This window comes from Hetaerina americana, unplaced genomic scaffold (genome assembly GCF_022747635.1).
Source record: "Hetaerina americana unplaced genomic scaffold, ioHetAmer1.1.p SCAF_3, whole genome shotgun sequence".
Lineage (NCBI taxonomy): Eukaryota > Metazoa > Arthropoda > Insecta > Odonata > Calopterygidae > Hetaerina > Hetaerina americana.
In genome coordinates this window covers 89,862,076-89,883,599 of record NW_027286874.1, presented here as the reverse complement: position 1 = coordinate 89,883,599, position 21,524 = coordinate 89,862,076, and the positions used below count along the sequence as shown (strand labels likewise).

Genomic DNA, 21,524 nt, shown 5'->3' with positions numbered 1-21,524 from the left:
TTCCTTCCCTCCCTCCCTCTCTCACCCTCTCACTCGGCGCGGGGCGACCGGAGCAGCCGGAAGCCGAGGCTCGGTCCACGAGTCTTCCCTTCCTCTCCCGCTCCTCTTCTCCCACACCAAGCCGTCCTCCCGGGGGAGGGCGAAGAAAAAAAATACGGGAGGGAGGGAGAGGGGAAGCTGGGGGATGGGGAGAAGGAGGAAGGCCTGGAACATCGGGAGATGACCCTGTCCGTCACAACTCTTTTGAGTGTTTTTTTTTTTGGTACCGTCGCGCCGCATGCAGGCGCGACCCTCGGCCGTCTCTCCTCGTGGATGACCCTCCCTCTCGTGGCATACGAGTAAGAAATGGTACGCACCCGAATGGGGGTGTGGGGGAAGGAGCGTGGGAGAGGCCGTATGCTACACTTCCCTTCCCCTCCACCTCGCGAACGGGGGGCTACGTGATAAAAGTGGCAGGGGAGGGGGAGGGGGTGGATCTAAAAAGTGACCTTTAGAGCCAAACAATAAAACTGCTGCTTGATCGCAACGAGCTGAGGCAACCCGCGCATTAAGAGTGCGGGCGACAGTCTTAGCCCGACACGATTGCCACACGCGCGAGCATTATGAAGGCGCGAAGTCGATGCGGTAATTACCCCGCAGGGGGCGTTCCTCTGCACCGGCGTGATGAGCCACGCTAACAGTACTAATACTGCATTACGATTGGCTTCATTTTTTTATCGCTGGCCGGGACGTTTGACACATCTTGCTGTTCGGACTGCGAAAATAAAGTAAAGCTACCGTATTCTGCAAATAGAAGAGTAATGCTGCAGGGACAATGGGTGTCCAGGAAAAAATTGCCAGCACCCTGATGTGATTTGAATATTTTCAGCTCTTTTCCCGTGGGCCTTGATAATAGCTGATAATGTTTTGACATTCGGTGTGTACTCCGTGAATGACGGCCAAGGAGTGCTGTTGACATTGGCATTTGTGAAACTTCGAAGCGACGGCAGCTCTTCTTGTGTATGCTATGACGGAAGAACGTATTACGGCGTGAATTACTGACTGCGAGGATCTTTTTGACCCAAAGGTATATTATCTACCGAATCGAATATCAGTGCTGTTTCGAGTGTGAATTGAAGGTCAAAATTGTTATCGTTTTTGCTGAATTTAGCAATCTTTGACGGATACCACCACAGAAATATTTCACCAAAAACTTCAAAGGAATGCGGAATTATTAAAAAAAAATAAATTGTAATAGATATAGAGTTTTTCACAGATCAGTTAAGCAAAGCAAATATCAGATTTAACTGTATTTTTTACGACACGAGATTTAGCTTCTGTAGTTTTCACTTGATGTAAGCTAAGAAAACATTCCTAAGTTGATAGAATTAATTGAGCATAAAGTATGCCGTATCACTCCGTGAAATAATCGTGTAAACCTTGGAAGGCAGAACAGCAGCGAGCCTGTTCCGCAATTCCATCGTGGAGGTCTTGCATCGCGACCCAGATATTTTCCAGTTACTGTAATTCCAAGTGATAGTAGTGATTAGATATTTTGCAACGACCGACGGGTGAAGATATTTTGGAAAAAAACAACTACGTGTACGCCTGTTGGAATACACCATCGATGACTTGGTAAAATCTTCTCAGAGCAAAACGTCATATAGGCAAAGGTAGTGTTCCAAACCGCGATACTCGGGTTATTTAGCGAGATCGTCACCCACCGGATCCCCTGAGTGGGCCAATCAATGTTAGGTCTCTCGTATATGCGAGCCTGTGTTACAATCCAAATCAAACGATAGTCAAATGAAAGGCTTTTTTCGATAGTTGAGAGCTCACCTAATACTGTGCAACTGCGTGTGAAATTCACACACCAGGGAAATGGGGGGGGGGGTTCCTTTCCCTGTGCCGCTTACTGAGTTCTAAAGAAATGTTGTACTCAAATATTCAAAATTCTCGGTTAGAGTTGGAATGGTCATCCAGAATTGAACTTAGACCCTTCATTTGGTGACCGATTGTTCATATCTACTTAGTTATCATGCCTCCAACCTTAAACTATTTGTAGCTTAATGCGTATCTCTAAACATATAGCATCTGTCCCTGAGCCACTTGAGTTGCTGGCAAGAGACTTTCTGGACATTCTCCGAGACAGTTCGCATGCTGCTACATTCAGTTATGAGCGGACGAGGTAAGTCTAGTGAAAAATGTGTTTATTTGATAATCACAAGGTCAACGGTTCGAGACCCATTTTGTGAATGTGTTCTACATGAAAATATTGTAGCGGTGATTAGGGTTTCATATTTTTATCTTTCGCTCTAATGAGAGTTTCAAAAGAAATACAAATTGAACGTAATACTTTATTGGAAGTGTCGTTCGATCAAGTGGTCGGCGTTGTGATTATCCTCTTGGGATAAAAAGCTAGTAATGAAGAAGAGAATGGACAATGTTAATCAATTCTAACAACGGAGTTCCGTATCCGAATACCAGAATTGAAGAAATACTTTGTCTTATTTTCTTAACGTTCATCGATTTCAAATTCTTCGGGGCCTTACTAAAGTCTTCAGCATCCCACTGCCAGTCAATACGCCCTTCATCCATTTTTCCTGACTCCATAGAATTTCTCCCAAGAAACCCCTCTCTTCGACCACCATACCAATTACTTCCTCATTTGTTTTCCTTTCGGTCCATTTCACCTTCTTCATTCTTCTCCACAACCACATTTCAAAAGCCTCCAGTCTACGTCTATCCTCCTGCTTCAATGACCACGTTTCCGCGCCGTACATAGCTACGCTCCATATCAAAGTTTTTACGAGTCTTTTCTTAATATCCTTACTCAACGTCCCTGTCATCAACTCCCTCATCCTTGTGAAAGCCTCTTTGCCTAGCGTAATTCTTCTCCTCACGTCCCTACTACTTTGACGGTGTTGGTCCAAAACACTACCGAGATACGTAAACTGTTCTACCTGCTCTAGTTTTTGCCCTCCTATTTTAATGTTTAGCTTAGCTTTTTTCTTTCTAGAAAATCGCATAACCTTTGCTTTATTAATACTGATTTTTATCCCATATTTGTCGCACTGAATTTCCAATTCACTAAGCAATGCTTGCAATCCCTTGGCTGACTGACGAACTATAGCTTGGTCATCAGCAAACCTAACTGATTTTACGAATTCCTCGCCCACTTTCATTCCTACCTCCAGTTCTTCCCATGCCTCTTTAATCATTTCCTCTACATACAGGTTGAACAGCAACGGTGATAATGGGCAACCCTGCCTTACACCCCTTTCTAACACTGCCCAACCGGACTTCCCGTTACCCACTCGCACCTGAGCAGTCTGAGACGCACAGGTTGCGGATTAGCCTCCTTTCCCTCCAATCTATTCCTATTTTCTGCAGAATACTCATTAGTTTTCCCCAATCCACTCTATCAAACGCTTTTTCGAAAATCTACGAAACATGCAAATATCTCCTGGTTGTATTCTATATTCCTCTCGATTAATAATCTCATTACTGCAATGGCATCACGCGTACCTCTCCACTTCCTGAACCCAAACTAATCATCCCCTAAGTAATCATTTGCCCTACTCTCTATCCTTTTTCGTTCATGATCCTGAGAACAACTTTAGCTGCGTGGGATATCAAATTTATTGTTCTGTAGTCCTCACATGATGTAACCTTTACCTTTTTCGGAATAGGAACTAGCAATGATCTCACAAAGTCTTCCGGCCAGATTCCTTCCTCATAAATACAAAGAATCAGTCCAGAGAGAGTTAAAAAGCATAATACCACCGCCAACCATTTTCCCAAATGTCCCTCTGTCACTTTCAAACGCCCCGCCAAGTTATCCGATTTTCTCAAATCAACCAATCCACTCCTTAAATCCCCGCCCCGTCCCAAAACCACTCCCATGCCATGCAAAACATGCCCATTTTTCAAAACCAAAATCCCATCCCTACTCTACTTGCGCATCTGGCAATGTAGTTTACCCACTGAAGTGCCAACTTTGCCCTGCCTTTTATATTGGACAGTGTACCACATCCCTTAATATTAGAATTAACAACCACCGGGCCTCATGCAAGAATTCTTGCCTGATTGATATGCTCCCTATCCCCAAACACGCCTCCGAATACAACACTCCCTTTGATAAATGCCATAGTGTATCCATCTTAGCATCCCTCCCACCCTCTGATCCTCCACTGAAACTCAAAACATTAGAGCAATCCTTCATCTGGCTCTTGGAGTCCTGGAATTGGCCAGGTATCAATATTAGGCATTAATTATCCTGCTCCAAACATATTTTCATCCCCCCTCTGCCCCCATCACCTTCTACATTTTTCCCCACCATTCTAACGCTTCCCCTCCAAACCCTTCCCTTCCGAATTATTCTCTCCCCACCTGCCCCTTCCATCCATCGTTCCAGCCCTGGTATTCCCCGCAGTTCTGTCCATTCTGCAGTATACGGTGTATATATATATAAATATATATATATACTACATACATATATATATATATATATATAAAATTATATATGGGGCGTGGTAGTCCAGGGGGTAGAGCGTTGGGCTGCTGACCGGAGGGTCCCGGGTTCAATTCCCAGGCCACATACAGGTATATATATATACTGTGTTTATGGTTATATATATATATATATATATATATATATATATATATATATATAAACCATGAACACAGTAATCAACCCAAAGGTCGGTTTAGTAGGTGATGGTAGAGTTCACCCAGTAGCCCGACGGCGTGTGAAATTCACACATCAGGGTAGGGGGGCCAGTTCCTTTCCCTGTGCCAGTTATGGTTTCCCAGCAAGATCTGGTGCCCGAAAAATCACTTTCGCTTGGGTGGTGCTGCAGCTTTATTATATATATATATATATATATATATATATATATATATATATATATATATATATATATATATATGTATACAAAATAAATACAGTAATTAACCCGAAGGTGGGTTTAGTAGGTGATGGTAGAGTTCACTCAGTACTAAGCCCGACGGCGTATATACAGGGTTCGTCCGGAAAATAAGTGTACTGATTTTTTCCCGCCGCTCCAGGCGCGCCCAGCACCGCTCTGACGGTCTGCGATTGGAGGGGGGTATGTTGGCAAGCGACGCTGAAAAAGGCAGTTGGCTCTGAGCTGTGGTGTAGTGAGGAGCTCTGTTAACGCGAACCTCCACGCTCGACCCACGTCACGGAACGCGATGCCGAAGCAGCGTTATTCCATCAAATTTGCGGTAAAGCTTGGGAAATCGTCTACCGAAACTGTCGGTATGATTAACCAGGCTTACGGGGAGTCAGCCATGTCCAGAAACATGATCTTTCGGTGGCACAAGATGTTCGTGGAGGGCAGAGAAGAGGTCGACGACGAACCACGGCCTGGACGCCCATCAACGACACTCACCGACGAAAATGTGCGAAAAGTTCGCGATGTACTGAACTCTGATCGTCGTCTTAGTGTTCGGATGATAGCAGAGCAGTGTAATCTTCGAAAACGAGTCGCCCGCGTCCAGCCAGCGATCAAAAACATCTGGCGGCTGCATCACGACAATGCGCCGTCTCACACCGCGCTTGTCGTGTCGGACTTCTTGGCCAAGCACGGCGTGGCAACGCTGCCGCACCCGCCCTACAGCCCGGACTTGGCACCACCGGACTTTTTCTGTTCCCGAAGATAAAGAGGAGTTTGAAAGGAACGCGATACAGGACTTTGGACGCCGTCAAAGAGGCCGTGACGACGTGTCTTCGAGAGGTTCCCGATGATGCCTTCGCGGGAGCGTTCCAGGAATGGGAACGCCGCTGGAACAAGTGTATCGACTCACAAGGGTCCTATTTTGAGGAATATTAGCTTAAGATATGTAAAAGTGTAATAAATTTTTTTTCCTGAGCTCAGTACACTTATTTTCCGGACGAACCCTGTATATAATATATATATATATATATATATATATATATATATATATATATATACATACTGATGGGAGTGGCCTAAAATTGTTACTTCCACCCCTTCCCTCTCCATTTCCTCTCCCCAACCATTCCTTTCACCCCTCCTTCGCCTCCCGTTCTCCCCTTCCCCTGGCCCCCTTCCCTTTCTCTCACACCCCTCACCTCAACAATTCCAGCAGTCATTACTTCTATATCTTCAGAGGAAGACGGATTGTTTCCGTCGAAATATCAAGAATATACGTGTGAGTGTTCTCTTTTTTTGTGTTTCTATATTATGTGTTACTGTGTATTGTACTATATATATATATATATATATATATATATATATATATATATATATATATATATATATATATATATATATATATATATATATATATATATGTGTGTAAATGCATATGGAAAGGGAGTGGATTTTTATCAGTGTGAATACATACTAGTTAAGGAGTATTTTGGTAACTGAACTCGGGTCGAGCAGAGAAAACATTCCAAATAACATCTCATTACCCGATAGTCTGAAGGCCTGGGGGCGATTAACCCTGGCAATAAACGTTATCATCCAGTGTCTTCCGGTTGGGATTTACAAAGCTTAAGTAATGCTACAGAGATTATTTTGAGGGATGTATGAGATCCCTAGAATTATTTTTATTATAAAAGCGTTAACTGGATGTTCACTAACGTATAGTTTAATTACTAAAAGATTCTGATCCATTATATCAAACATTTACAACCATTGGCTTAGCTGTCTGCTTTTTCCGATGGTGAAAAATCAATTTCCTTGGTTACTTCTTCTCTATAAATTTATTGTTATTTTTTATTGTGAGTGATTGCTGATATGACGGATAGCTAAAGTAATTCACGCCATTATGAATTAGTGGGCAATCAGCAGTACGTAGGATTTTAGAGAGTGGAGAGAATTACGCTGCGCCAGAATCATTCCGTTCATAAAGATCGCAGATATATTATTTCGACTTAAATGGGCGAGGTTGGAACCCTTCTTCCACCTAACCCTACATTACAGACATTTGACGACATTCACATACAACCAAGCCCTAGATGGAGGGAAATCCACCTAGTTGGGAATCGAACCCACGACCTCTGGGTTGGTAGGCGAGGACGTTACCCCGCCGCCACCGGGGCCGGCGGTATGCAATGTAATGCATGTAGGTGAGCGTTCCAGTTTGACAGAAGGAGTGGTGCACTTGAAGTGCTCTGTGTAGGGTGCCCAATTAAGAGACCGGAATGACACTGACGACTTGACTGTCGTATACTTGGAAAATTGACATGTGACAAGGTCAAAACTCTAATTTTCAATACATACCAATTCACAGAATGTTCACATTAGCCGCATTAAAGATCGACAATCCATGCAAATTGTGTAACGTTAAATTGGAATAATGGTGTGGTTATCTTTTCTGTTATCACAGTTCGTAGTTCACTGTTCTCCGTGCCTTCCACCTTGCGTTCTTGCTCTCACCTTCAGCCGTTGAAATATATTTTCTTTCATTGAAGAAAACAGAAATTTCGAGGATTGAAAATTCAGGTCACCACAACGCATTGTGAGGATTCGAATGCGGAATCTCGGTGTGGTAAGTCATTGGGTAGTACAATTAATCATCGCATTAATTCGAGTCTAAAAAAATTCCTTTTCTCAAAAGTCTTAACACTTAAAGTGAATAATGGAATATAATATAAAAAGTTTTAATTGAAGTAGATATTCTAGCAGAGCATTCGGAATATGACTAATTTATAAAATAATTAGTCTGCCAGTCTTCTGGAGGAAATTCCATATGAAGCGTAGCAACGCAACAGCAATGAATGATCGAAGCTACAATGTACGTATGATGGATGCAGTGATTGGATAAGTCACCGTGGAGCCACGCCCCATTTTACTGGTTTCCAAGTGGCGACGCATTACCGAGTCGCTCATTTCAGTTTCGCCATAAGCGGAGCCGCTTGTTTCATTACGCCGTGCTTTCCTGAAATGAAAAAAAACAAAAAGCAACGTGTGAGGAATGCCACGGCATTATTTTATGAGGCATGTTGAAAGAGATAGATATCCGTTAACCTTGACATCGACGCATTTATGAATCAAGTAAGTTCAAGTGCTCACCCCAGAAGATCTTTCCCAATCGTTTAGCGGCGAAGTAATACAACCCAGCTGAGCCGTACATAAAGACGGGGACGCCAGCCTTCATCCAGTTGTTCATTGAATCATAAAAAGGATAAACCCATGTTCCTGTCGATAAGAAGTGAGCGGCCGTCCTGTCAACAAAATCAAAAAAACGCAATCGCCACATAATGGGTTTGGTGTAGTTTTTCAATTCGTCAATTTAATTCAAATAATTACATAGCCGTATGCTAATTTTAAAATTGCGTAATAAGTAAACTTAGGCATATTCGTGTTTCCTTGTCTCCTTGTGAGATGTTAGCTAGATATAAATACTTACGACGCTGTGTAAATGGTCACGTATCCGTTTATCATCATCCATCCTTTCCGGCTCCCAAAATCCATCGCTTCTCCCGCAGATCCCCTCAGGAAGAGCTCAGCGAGTGAGATAGGGACCACGAATGTGTGGAGGCTATGATTAATCCATTGTGGGAACGCCGACACCATGTCCGAATACACAGCTGCCGGGGAGATGGATTTCATTCCCCAAAAGTTCACCGCCGTCATCTGGGGACGTTAAAAGAGTTCAGAGGTGATTATCGATGCAGCTTTCCCCCATTCATCGGCGAGGACGAATGGTGTGGTAGAGTTAGCCGTCGATCGACTGTGACTGTGCCTCTTCTCCAAACGGAGTTCTTAGCTCATATTACGTGGAAATGGGAAAGTTAGAGGACGCGTGGCATCGATGTTAACCGTGCCAATCGTTGGGGGCCAAAGTAGAGTAAGCTGAGCGTAATTTGTGTTGGTGAGCGCTCAGAACTTATTGTACCCTGGATAAGAAAAACTAACCCGTCCTACGTTGTTGTGATGTGGCCAACTTAATCTGCGTAAAATTTGCTCAGATTCAATTTTCTTTCCCTCTTAAAAGAATTAGGTAAATTTGGCTTTCAGACTTCACACCCGGACTCATTCAGGATAACTTTTGAAGATTCGTAATCAAAGTTGTCTCACCTCTCGTCTGACAATTTTTTCATGATCTCGCAATAAACATTTCATGAGTAATATTCAACGCTACTTGTCATGAAATCATGAATAGGATATTTATTAGAGATTTTCCATCGGTAGAACAAGTTTTTAAATATCAAACGCTACAGCTAGCCTGCTGGCAAACACTTGCAGCAAGCAGGCCAGCTATTGCGGTTGGATAACTAGCATAGTAGCTGTGTTAAGATTGAAATTAATGTATTTGGTCACCTTTAATGGTCCAGGTGCTTGAGGTTGAAAGTATACAGAATTATAAAATATTAGGCCAAGCGAACATATCTACGAGTTGAATCTTTCTTTTCAACAAAAGCACCTGCCTTATAGACGGATCAAAAGTCCTTCAGGAATTTCCAAAATAGTGGCCCTTGGGGTGACAAAATAAAGGATAGCTCTAGGATCACTGATCTAGAACATCAAACAAACAAGTCCCTTCAACGAGAGAGAACATGTGGAAAGCTTTGCCTAATTTCTCATTATAGCACCTATTTTCCTCCTCTGGGGAAATTCATCCTCCCCAAACACATAAACCTCTATTGACAGATTATTTATTGGCACAGTTATCAAATATGTTAACCTGATTTATTTTTTCCACAATATATGTAGATTCAAAAATTTAATACAATCATGCAAATATATGAAATCCTTTTCATAACTCACATACGAGTAAGTATCTTTACTCATAATAGTAAAGAATACGACACTTTAAAAGTATTTTCAACAAAAGACTTTTTTACTCCCATTTTTGTTATGTAGCATTGCACATGGAAGTTTTACAAATATGTATTTCGAGAGATGTTTTCTCGAATTAAAAGCGTAGTAATTCAAGATGAAAGAAAATGATTATTATCAGATCATGTGAATATAATTGAGGAACATATTGTTAGATTTGAAAATAGGAGACAAAAACGATACAAATTTACTTCAGGATAAATATTATATTACAAACGCTGAACAAAACTGTACATCAATACATAAGACAATGAAATGCTGCTTATAATCCTTAAACACTACTAGTCGTAACTCATGTCGCAAAATATTTTCTCTCCCTTTGCTAAAACTGCGACTACCTGGGACATTATCATAACAAGTGGAAAATATTAGATGGCGCATTACTTAGAAAAAATTAAGACCGTGGCTGTAGTTTGAATAAGAAATGTCGAAAAACAAATTCCCTTATAATATAATTATAGATGAATAAAGGGTGGTGGTGAGTTCAGTGGAGTATAGTAGCGGGCAGAATTTTCCTTAGCTACACGGAGATAGTCGCAGTTGGTTGGTTGGGGCAATGACAAAACCCTCCATTCTGAGGATATTAGCAATGACCTTCTTCCGTCGTGGGCCAAGCAAGTTATTTCAAATGTGATGACGAGTCCGGCTCAGACTTCTGCATGATTCATTTCCAATGCCTTCACTCTTTACCGAGCAGTATCAAATTTCACACATTTCCTTTTTTTCGGCAGTGGGATGGTATGCATACTTTATACAACAGCCCAATTCATTTAATTAAATATGACCAAATAAAAATAGCATTCTGCCTATAATTTAGGCTTTCGCGGATAGGAGTAAGGATATAACTCCATTTTTGCCGTCTCCGATCAGCCACCACCTGTAACATACACATTTTTCAAAAGACCTTACTGATGGCATAACATGGTTAATCAAGTTTTGATGACGAATCAGCGATACTTTTTGAAACTCCATGACGCCAGTCCTTGGGAGAACTGGCACCGGCGTGCAGGTTAATTTTGTACGTGGATGGAAAAATTGAGCAGCCAATAAGTATTGATATTTACACGTAAATTCAGTTTTCAGTTCAGTTTTTCTTCTAGAATAAACTTCGTGGGAAGCGATTTGATTGATATAGAGTCATGGAGTTTTAGAATGATACAAATGCCGTGAAACACGCGAACATAAAATACTATATATTTTTCCAAGCGTTCTTCTTTCCTCTCAATTGCTCTAAAATGTAATAAATATCGGAGATTTCTTTAAAGCAATGTGTTAATATTAACAATTATGCAATATTTATTTCATAGTTAAATTTCTATCGTTACTTGCATATCACTTGTGTTATAATAAAATGCGTTTTTTTTAATGACGAAGCCAAGAGAGTAAATCTAACCTTCGAAGACTGAGGTAACGATCGTCAAATATAATTTTAAATTTAATCTCGGACACGTTTAATTCTTTTATTTGAATTCGTTTTAATGGCATTGTGTGAATTTATATAATTATTATAGCTTACAAACTTCAATGAATAGGGTCTCATATACGCAGCTTATGTTTCCCCTAAAGAAACTTCAGGATTAAGTGGTCTTTACGGTATCACTTTTATGAATTGCCATTATTTTTCAACATGGAAGATCTTTTAATGGAGAGTTTTGTAGAAGTGACATGAAATTTCTTAATTTTCACATCGAAAAGGGTACTCAGACAGATGAATCATTGGGAAAATATTTCCTACTCACCATGGAGGAGGGGACGAGAATGGAGTTGAAGATGTTGCGGCGGACGACATTGGCGACGAAGACCAAGAGACGCGGCACCAATTTGGGGAAGGCGTGCGACACGTGGGAAAGACAGCAGCAGCCGAAGTAGACCTGATGCAGGACCTGCAAGGAGCATTAGAACTTTTTAACTTTACCGCTAAGGACGAACACCCTCCCGCGGACGGCACCCTTGACGTGTTCAGGGAAGAGGAACAATACAATTCGAGTTCTAGAATCTATATATTTGTGATCCACGTCATTTTAAATAAGTTGTAAATGTTTCCGTTTGCCATTGAATGGCAATTGGGAGTAGGTCCGGAAATCAAGCTGCCAGATCTACTTGTGACGCGATACAAGATCGTCCTTTCTGCTGTCCGTACTTTCCCTTTGGGCAATCTTTATCCAGCCCGTAACCTCTTACACCTCACTGTGCTACGTTTTATGCCGGGTGAATTACAATAATATTTTATATATCTCCTTAAGTTTGTTATTTTATTCCCCATGCCCGACATAGTTGGAAATGGTTCAATGACTCCATTTTTTAACCGAACTTGAATTGAATATCACCTATGTCGCAATTGAGTCTAAAATCCACATTTTAATTCTAGCAAGTCACATTCATGCATTGCAGGTCTCATTCTCTGCTTTGAGTTTTATTAATAATAATCGACGACATGCTCAAATGTAAGGAGAGCCAAATACAATCAAACCTACCCCATCAAGCATTAACCTTCCTTCTTCCCCTACATTCTTTTACGTGGATGATATTTCCTTTCGCTCTATATTATTGGTCGACATAAATAGCGTCGACCTAACGAGACGACCTTTATAAGTTTATCTGCATTTATCAAAGTACCGAAAATTTAAGAGGCATGGACCTAATCGTTCACCCCTGACGGGTCCCCATGCTCATCAAAGGAAAACAAAAGCTTAAACCAGAGTTTAAGTGATAGTTTTGAGGGAATGGACAGTTGATGAATACAATAAACTCGATGCCCGGGAGTAGTAAGGCAACTAGGGTTATGATTGAGTGGACCTTGTGTGAGAAATTTGAAATAAAGGATTTTGTAAACGAGTGGTATTTAATGTCATCGTGACTTTTCAGTGTGTTTATCAATAAATAAGCGAGAGATGTATGCATGGATAAGGCAGATGTCAAGATTGGAGATATCGCGGCTTTCTATACTCCGAAGATACGATATTGCTGCTGAGAGTCCACAAGATATACAGGAGACCCTCTATAGCTGCTTCAAAACAGTAGGCAGAATATGATTGATGGATCAATAAGAATAAAACCTGATCATTAATGCCCAAGAAGGAGAATTAAATGAATCAGTACACATCAAGTGTAAACGGCGACATAATGACACATGAATGATTTTGCGTACCCTGACAGGTTGTTCGTGAAAGATGGTCGGATGGATTAAGAGAATTAAAGATGTGTGAATACCATCAGTAAGATTGTTGGTTGTTCATGTAGCATATACGAAATGGATGTCTTCAAGGCAGTAAAATTGGCAGTGCATAAAAGTTTGCTCCTTCCCACATTACCTATACAAGAGAGACTAATGTTGGCACCTGTTCTATGCTAAGCATAAATTGCGCCTTTATCAACATGTTTGTCGTACTTGAGGCGTGTTTATGGAGAGCATATGAGAGATGGAGCGAGAGAAGAGTGGATTATGAAAAAGTGTCACATAATTGTACACTCTTGTATCATACCAAATAAAAAAGAAAGGTGCTTTGCTGGTTTGGTCGTGTAAAGAAGAGATAAATCGCCGCATGTGAAAGAATAATGAATTATATGGCAGGAAGAGCTAGACCGAGAAATTCATGGGCAATGCGATTAAAGATACTCTCAAGACAAGAAATACTGAATGACACAGGGACAGAAACTTCTAAACAGCATGAATGCGACGAGAGCGAAAGAGGTATCTATGTAAGAATAGGGTAGTGTGGAGAAAATTAGTAAAAAAGAGAAAGTTACCCTACTTAACATAAATCAGGCTTTTTTCTTGTCTGTGGCCACCCCTAGAGGGAACTAACAAGTGTGAAGGTCGTGTGATATGGTCTCATTAACGGATAATATCAAGGTTTCGTTTTGAATAATTACCAGGTTCCAGACAGTGAAGAATCCCGGCGTCGCTGTTATGTATCGTAGAATGTCTGGATCATCAGCTGTTTTTCCCAGTATGTTGTGGATGCCGGTAAACACTGGGAACATTACCAAGTCCCCGTACAAGTAATAGATGAACACCGCAAAGTGAAAAAATACTTGCAGTTTATTTTTAAATCTTCTCAACAGCCACATTTTCTGCAAAGCAAAATACTAAAACGGACTAGTCGAAACAACTACGGGAAGTGAGCATTGACTGACTGACTGACTTCGGTTGGTATAATTTCCGTTTTACCGCTGAAGTTTACTTTGTACTGATATGATATCGAAAGTCGCCAGGGGTCAATATAGATCTAAATCCATGCCATAAAGTGAAGCTTTAAGAGATACTTTAAACCTGCTACGTGGGTAGTAAGGCCTTTGATATTAATTCGCGGATGGCGACCAATAATAAGAAATTGTGCTATGCTTGGTCCTTGGGTTAACTCTGGCTTTAAAATTGATTTCGCCTTCTCGAGCACCTAAAACGATGCCGTTTCCAAGACGAGGAGATTAGAAATAGCAAAACTTATTTTGGAATGAGTGAAGAGGACTAAACGGATTTGAGATAATGGAGGAACTTATAGATTAGAGAGTAAAATCGTCATAGCAACGCCCGAAGTGCTATCAATGCCTCACCCGTCCGAATATCCTCCATTTTATCTTTTACGTTCACACACAAGCTTAATATTGGCTCGGAATATTGCTCCCCAGGATCTACTACGTTCTTTCTTCATGGTAATCACCAGTTAATTGATTCATTAACCTATCTAGTCTATCCATACTTGACACTACAGCCGATGGAAAACTCCTCAACAGCTCAATCTTCTCTATTCTCGCATCTCCGTTTCCTAACCCTTCTCAAATTATCACTAGCATAATACTTCTATCTCATTTTCGACCCTTCCTATCTTATTTGTTCAATGGTAGAATGAAAATATTCCTTTGAGAATAAAGTTATCACATTTATCATGCCAACCATAGAACTCCTTTTCCATGGAACTATGGAGCTTTTTTCCGTTTCAGCTGATAATTGAATAACTACACCTGATTAGAGAACTACATGCCTACAGTAGGTGCTGAGATGATGGAGAGGAAAGAATTATATTTCTTGGAAAAAAAGGTGAAAATTAATAGCGCATGTCGGAGCACTGAGTATGTAATCGTGGGGATTGCGAGTCATCATTTAAATTTTACAAAATGTTTTCCAGTTGCCGCACCTCGCTCACTTTTTATCATAACGACAAAATATAACAGTACCTCTTTATGGCTACTGTTATTATGATTGGCAGTAATATAATGCTTAAGGGAGGTTTTTGATGGACTCACAGACAAAGGACTGCCACACTTCTAAGCCCTGCCAAACCCGATACTGAGTTCACTTAAATACCATTGAGCTTTCTCGTGTTACGTCTTTTAGGGAAAATACTTGTATCAATTTTTAGAAATTGCGAGTCTAACATTCTACTCCTATAGTGAGCCCGTGCATACGAAATTATGGTCCAGCAGAAAGTTAACCATATGGTAGACACAATTGTCGCCTTCAGAAATGCCACAGAATAGAGCAAACAGAGAACACTCGATTACGTTCCGCCGTTAGTGTCCTGGTACCGGGAAGTATATTTAGATAACAGAGGCTACCATCCCTTGATTCATTTCTGACATACACAGAGTAATGCCATTTGTGATTGACGAGAATCACTGTTTAAAAATTGTTTGTGATTATGGAAAGTATTTTGAAAATTAGCATTTTGATGGTCATACAGAAGGGAATACAATCAGAGTAAGTGATATCATTACGGAAAAAAGGGAACTATCGTCGAAGGTGGGTGCAATAAGAAAATTGCGAGCATAATTGCGCCAGCGAAAAAAGAATTAATAAAAACAAGAGAATTGATGTGACGGCCATTCTCTAAGTTATGTACTAAGAGAGGTACAGTGAAAAATTTTCTATGGATTGTGGCATTGAATCAATTTTTGGCACTGATTTAACAACTGTGGGAATTTTCTCACGCAGTTTTCCGGGGAAATTAAATAAAATGCGTGTTCGAATCCTTTGGCTACTTAAGACTGTTCTCGACAACAGAAGAAAAATTCCCGAGAAAAAATTAAATTTAAAAAAATTTCTTTGAAAAAGGGCTGGCGATTAAACATGGGTTTAGCTTTGTAAAACAGTCTTTTGGTGTCACGCAAAAATTTCAGTTTGTCTCGTTGGTACAGGTGCGAAGGTATCATTTACATTTAAGAGGATGCACAAGCTCACATGTTTTGCATTACACCTTGGCTTGCGGGCAGTGCTACCACCCGATGTGTAGCAAAAAATCTCGCCATTCTACGCACATCCTAGAGGTTACGATGATTACAACGGAGAGGGCAAGCCTTATGAAAATAAGCAAGAGGAAGCCCGAAGGTCAATCTAGGGGAGGGGAAAGTCCATCCTTCCATGGCAGACCCTGATCCTGGTGACCTAGTGACCCAGTGACTCTTCGGCCCTCAACGAACTGATGTTGGTGATTCATAACATGACTTTCCTGGCATTTTATAGACCTCAACCTACGTTTATGATAAAATACACAACTTTTATACTATGATTTGTCGCCAAATATCACACAACAACCTATTTTGGTCCCAAAAAAGGGTATTTTCCTACCCAGAAATCTGCCGGCAATAATTAAATTAGAAATTACAATATTGCAATTTCAAAGTGTTACATGACTTAAAGCCAATAAAACACTCCTTTTTGCTACTCTATAGACCATTTTAACGATATAAATACGAGGTCTGTTCAAAAAGTAGCGCGACTTTTGTATTTTTTTTCAAAAATTATTTATTTATTTATTTATGAATATCTATTTTGTCCCCTTCAAAGTCCACCCCATTAGATATTATACACTTGTGTCAACGTTTTTTCCAATCCTCGAAGCACTTCAAAAAATCATTTTTTGTCATCTTGTTCAGCTTCTTGTCCTTTCATGGGCCTCTTCAGTTTCGGGAGCAAGAAAAAGTCACTGGGGGCCAGGTCTGAGAAATACGGTGGCTGCGGCATCATTGGCGTTTTTGGCCAAAATTCCGCGCACAAGCAACGATGTGTGAGTAGGGGCGTTGTCATGGCGCAAAAGCCAATATTTGTTCTTCCACAAATCGGGGCGTTTGTGGCGGATTGGTTACAATTACGCATCACGCAAATTACGCATAACTTGCAGGTAATATTCCGTATTTACCTTTCTATCCTGTGGCAAGAACTCATGATACACCACGCCACTGCGATCGAAGAAAACTGTAAGCAAAACTTTCACGTTCGACCGAACTTGGCGCGCTTTTTTCGGTCTCGGCTCTGCGGCAGCTTCCATTGGGATGATTGAGCTTTAGTGTCCACGTCATAACCATAAACCCATGATTCGTCACCAGTTATCACCCTCTGGATCAAATTTGGGTCAAATGCGTTGCTCTTTTTGGTCGAAATTGACCAATTTTAGTACGAATTTCGCGGCGAACCGTGCCATGCCCAAATAATTAGTAAAAATCGAATAGAACGAGCTAATAGATATGTTTAGGTCCTCGGCAACTTCTACAACGGTGATTCGACAATTGGCCAATACAACTTTCTTCACTTTATCAATGTTTTCGTCTGTCGTTGACGTACTCGGGATTCCGGCACGCTCTTCTTTGTTCACATCTTCTCGGCCCTCTGAGAACATTTTGTACGACCGATAAAAGTTGTTTCGGACCTAGGTAGCTTTTCCATATGCCACAGTGAACATTCGAAATGCGTCCGCGAACTTAATTTCGTGTTTCGCACACAATCTGATACAGATTCATTGATCCATTTTTTGGAACAGGCAAAAATCGAAGACAAGCCAAAACACGTCCCAGCAAAACAGCTGCCAAAAATTAACGGAACATTAAAATTGGCCAAACTTTTCGGTATAGGGGAGAGGCATAAGTACCATACATAATTCCGCAAAAAAAACGAAAATCAAAATACGTAACCCGCGAAAATTCAAAATTCGCGATACTTTTTGAACATACCTCATACCTAGATGCTTCATGATGCCAATTAAAATCGGTAGTGTTCAAGAAAAATTACAAAATTTTGCTACGAACATTCAGGTTCGAGTGAATCGCGAAAATATGATAAAATACGATGACGATAGGACTGCCTCCAAAATAACTTCAAATGGTGCTAAAAAATTCAGTAAATCCAGTAAGCTTCGTGACAGGGTATTTATTCATCATATCAAGTGTAAAAACTGTACGCATTTAATTCATTGGATTTTTATTATTTGCACATACATTCGATTGATGTTTTTTTGTTTGCCTTTTTACATACCTAATTTAAAATTAAATGAAACTATTAACGGAAGATGCAAATATTTTGCGTATAAAATGTGCAGAGTAAGTAGACTCACAAATACACTCACTGCACATAAGTATTCCTGTATACATTACTATGTTTAGGGGGTTTCTTTGCAAATACAGTAGACTCATTATTATTTGAGTTTGAGCCACCCAGTTCGCTCATTACCCGAGTTACGCGTAATTTTCAGACCACTTATTTCATTCACATTGTGCATAATAAACTTAAGTAGATTTTTGTTGCTGGGAAGATCAGCAAATAAGAGGCAAGGTAGCGAATAACTGCAGCTAAACAAAATAGTTCGAATTATTTATTTTAAAATTTAAAAAATAAAAAAAATGATGGTAAGATCAACATATTTAGATGCTATGCTTCTTTTTTTATGCACTTTTTTACATTTTGATATTTTCCTAAACTGGTACACGTTATATATTGAAAATACGTCGAACTATTTTTTTCATCAATTATGAATGCCAAACAACCCATTGGTTTCATTTGAGTTCTTGTCCATCCAATGCGGTTTTGATTCGCTTACCCAAAATATCGAGAACATTTTTGAGCTAACGTACTCCTGATGGCTGGCTAACTTTTACTCCTGATGTTCCACAACCAGCGCACAATATATGTTTGACAGATTGTCCTGGCTCTCTTACAATTAGATATCCGACCGCGATTGAAATTCGCCACCTAACACTTCATCAGCGTCTCAATGCAACAATTCCAGAGTGTAAAAATCATTCGCCTTGACCGAGATTCGAACCTGGATCCCTTGATGTCTAACATTGAGGGATCCGAGTTGGAATCCCGGTCAAGGTGAATGATTTTTACACTCTGAAATTGTTGCATTTAAATGCATATTGGCGGATGACTCCGTTAAAAGTTACTGTTGCGGCATCTCCCGCAGTTTCCTAGAACTTCACCCGCGTGCCTGTGAAGAAAATATATTTTTTCCAGCGCACTTCAAATTTAAAAAAGTCTTATGAATAAAGCTCTCTCATTCTACCCTCTCCTTGTGAAACGCATGCATGTACTATTCTGTGCAACGATCACAGTAAGTGAAGTCAGTTTTCTTTTATGCAAGAAACTGCCCCATCATGTGGGCCGTAGACTTAAAGAAGTGTGAAAGTATCGGCATAGGTAATGAAGTGATTTTTCTCGGAGCCCTCTCCAAGGACTTTCCCTCCGGAAGACCGCACCCGGTGCAGCGGCGCACGGGGCAATATGCAAGTCATCAATCTTGCCCCCTTGGCGAAGGGCGAGTGTGAGTGGAAAGGCTTCAGAGACCGGGACGGAATTTTTCGATGAGAAAAATCTCTTTTGAATTCGGGGACGGAGGGCCTAGACTCTGCCGCCCCTGAACTAAACGGTATTGTCCACAACTGAAAAATTTAGCCATCATATGTGATTCAATAGTTCGCGTAAGAGTTGAGCCGTTTCTCTGGCCCCGATGCTCCGGCTGAGATCCACTATCGTATTTCATGTGTGCCGTGGCCATAATCTCCAAGGTCGTGGCCGCCTAGGACGGAAATAAAAGCAAGGTCGCTTGGTGATGGCATCGCTTAGCTGCAAGGAATTTTGCCCAAACCTCGAAAAACAAACCACCCCACCCCTTGATCCACTCCTGTGGTCACGTCTTGGTTGAAACACCCCGCTCAGGAACGGCAGAAAGAAAAACAAGCAGCATTCAAATTGCTTCACTCATTACTCTTAATGCACTTAAAGCTTTGTGAGTGGACTCTATTCCTCATTTGCAAGAAGTGCGAATAGTTAGTAAGAGTTCTCGAATAAGAGATAAAGAGAAAAAAGAGGATTGAAAAACATAGCATAGCGCTGAGTCCTGCATGATCGATCAATGATAAAAGTCATTATATCCAAACAGATTTCCTCATGCATGGCAACCAGCGTAGTGGCTTATGTAAGATATTTTTAATAAACTGTAAAAACGCCTGGTCATGAAAACGTTTGCAAACAAAAGCAATTCATTGAAAGCGCAACTTACCCCTCTCCCATCACTAGAACCACAAAGAGAAACTATCATTGACATTACTGCCGGTATTTCGTTCTGTATGAAACGGATTAGTAAATTAAATTTAGGGACTCCTATGAAGGTAAACACTGGCCAGATCAAAACAACTTTTTTGCATTGTTTTGCCACTGTTGACAAAGGGAACGCCATTAGCAGCATAATCTAAAATAAATTTTTAACGTAATATCAATTTATTTTCTCTTACAATAAGGAAATTAAGCGCAAATAATTAATTTGGTTCGATTTTACAATATGACCTCAGCGTTGGAGAAGCTTATGGGCCGATGTAATAATACAAGTACATGTAGCTTTCGTCTACTGATAGTAAATTACAATGTCATGTGTCTCAAATAAAACATCAAAATATTTACAAGGGAAAAAGCTATTATTTCACTTGCTATCCTTAATTAAGTCATGATCGTTCATTACGTTCATTATTTTCATATCACAGAAGGCGGTCAATTAACCTACACAGTTCTGCTACATTTTCACTCCGGGTACGCTATAGATAGCATAGCATAGCATTGCACTTTTTTTTATTTTTCAAACGTTCCGAGATTACAAAATTTTAAAATACATGTATATCCATACACGCCCCATAAAAAAATCTTTGCAGACTTTAAATGGTACACGTTTCAATTTTTTCAGGTTTTCATTCATAATGTGGCATGATTTCTTGAATGACGTACTTATGGAAATAAAATTATACCATAACATTACATTTTACCTCATTACTACATTATAACATCTGGTATACACCAGGTACAGACAGAAACGTCTGTACAGACCAGCTGATGCTCACTTGATATTTGAATATGCTTTTGAAAAAGAAAAAGTGAGTCGAAAGAGTGAGATTTTCCTTTAATTTGCCCAGGAACTAAATTTGTCTCTCCGCGCTATGCAGAGAAAAGAAAGACGCATGGTGGATTGGGGATTGGGGGAGAAAGGTTTGATCCGAATTACGCACACCCGCCCCTCTTTCCACTCCCCACGAAGCCAATAATTTGGCGAAAATATTAAAATGTGCGATCATGGCGAAGGACTCTCTGATTACACGTTTAATATTCGAATTGACGGTTCAGTCTGACGGTTGCCCTTGGAACAGCACGGATGACCCTCTCCCTCAATTGGTTTCTTTGATGTCTGATGGGGATGGCATCGGAATCACTCACTCTGCTGCACTGTGAATGAGATGCCCGTAAAAAATTATGCTCTTACCCCTCTTTGCGCTCATAGCTTTTGAATGAATCCATTGACTAAGCCCTGCTAAGCCCCACTGAACACGAAGCTAAAAAAAACCGCTTTCTTGCATTGCAAAAAACATTCCTCAACTCTACGTACTTCTTGCCTTCCTTCATTCCATCGAGCATGCCTATCTTTTCCCGCCTCTAGCTCCCCTAGTCGT

General features: G+C 40.6%; 1 protein-coding gene across 1 annotated transcript; it reads right to left on the bottom strand.

The window, feature by feature from the left end:
• Positions 1-7,864: 7,864 nt before the first annotated feature.
• LOC139690458 (androgen-dependent TFPI-regulating protein-like) lies at positions 7,865-13,805 on the bottom strand. Its single transcript, XM_071587913.1, has 5 exons — positions 13,695-13,805; positions 11,561-11,704; positions 8,389-8,615; positions 8,052-8,203; positions 7,865-7,917 (listed from the first exon to the last, which is right to left on the bottom strand). Exons 1-5 carry the CDS (start codon positions 13,803-13,805, stop codon positions 7,865-7,867), a joined length of 687 nt encoding a protein of 228 aa, XP_071444014.1.
• Between the last annotated feature and the right edge of the window lie 7,719 nt (positions 13,806-21,524).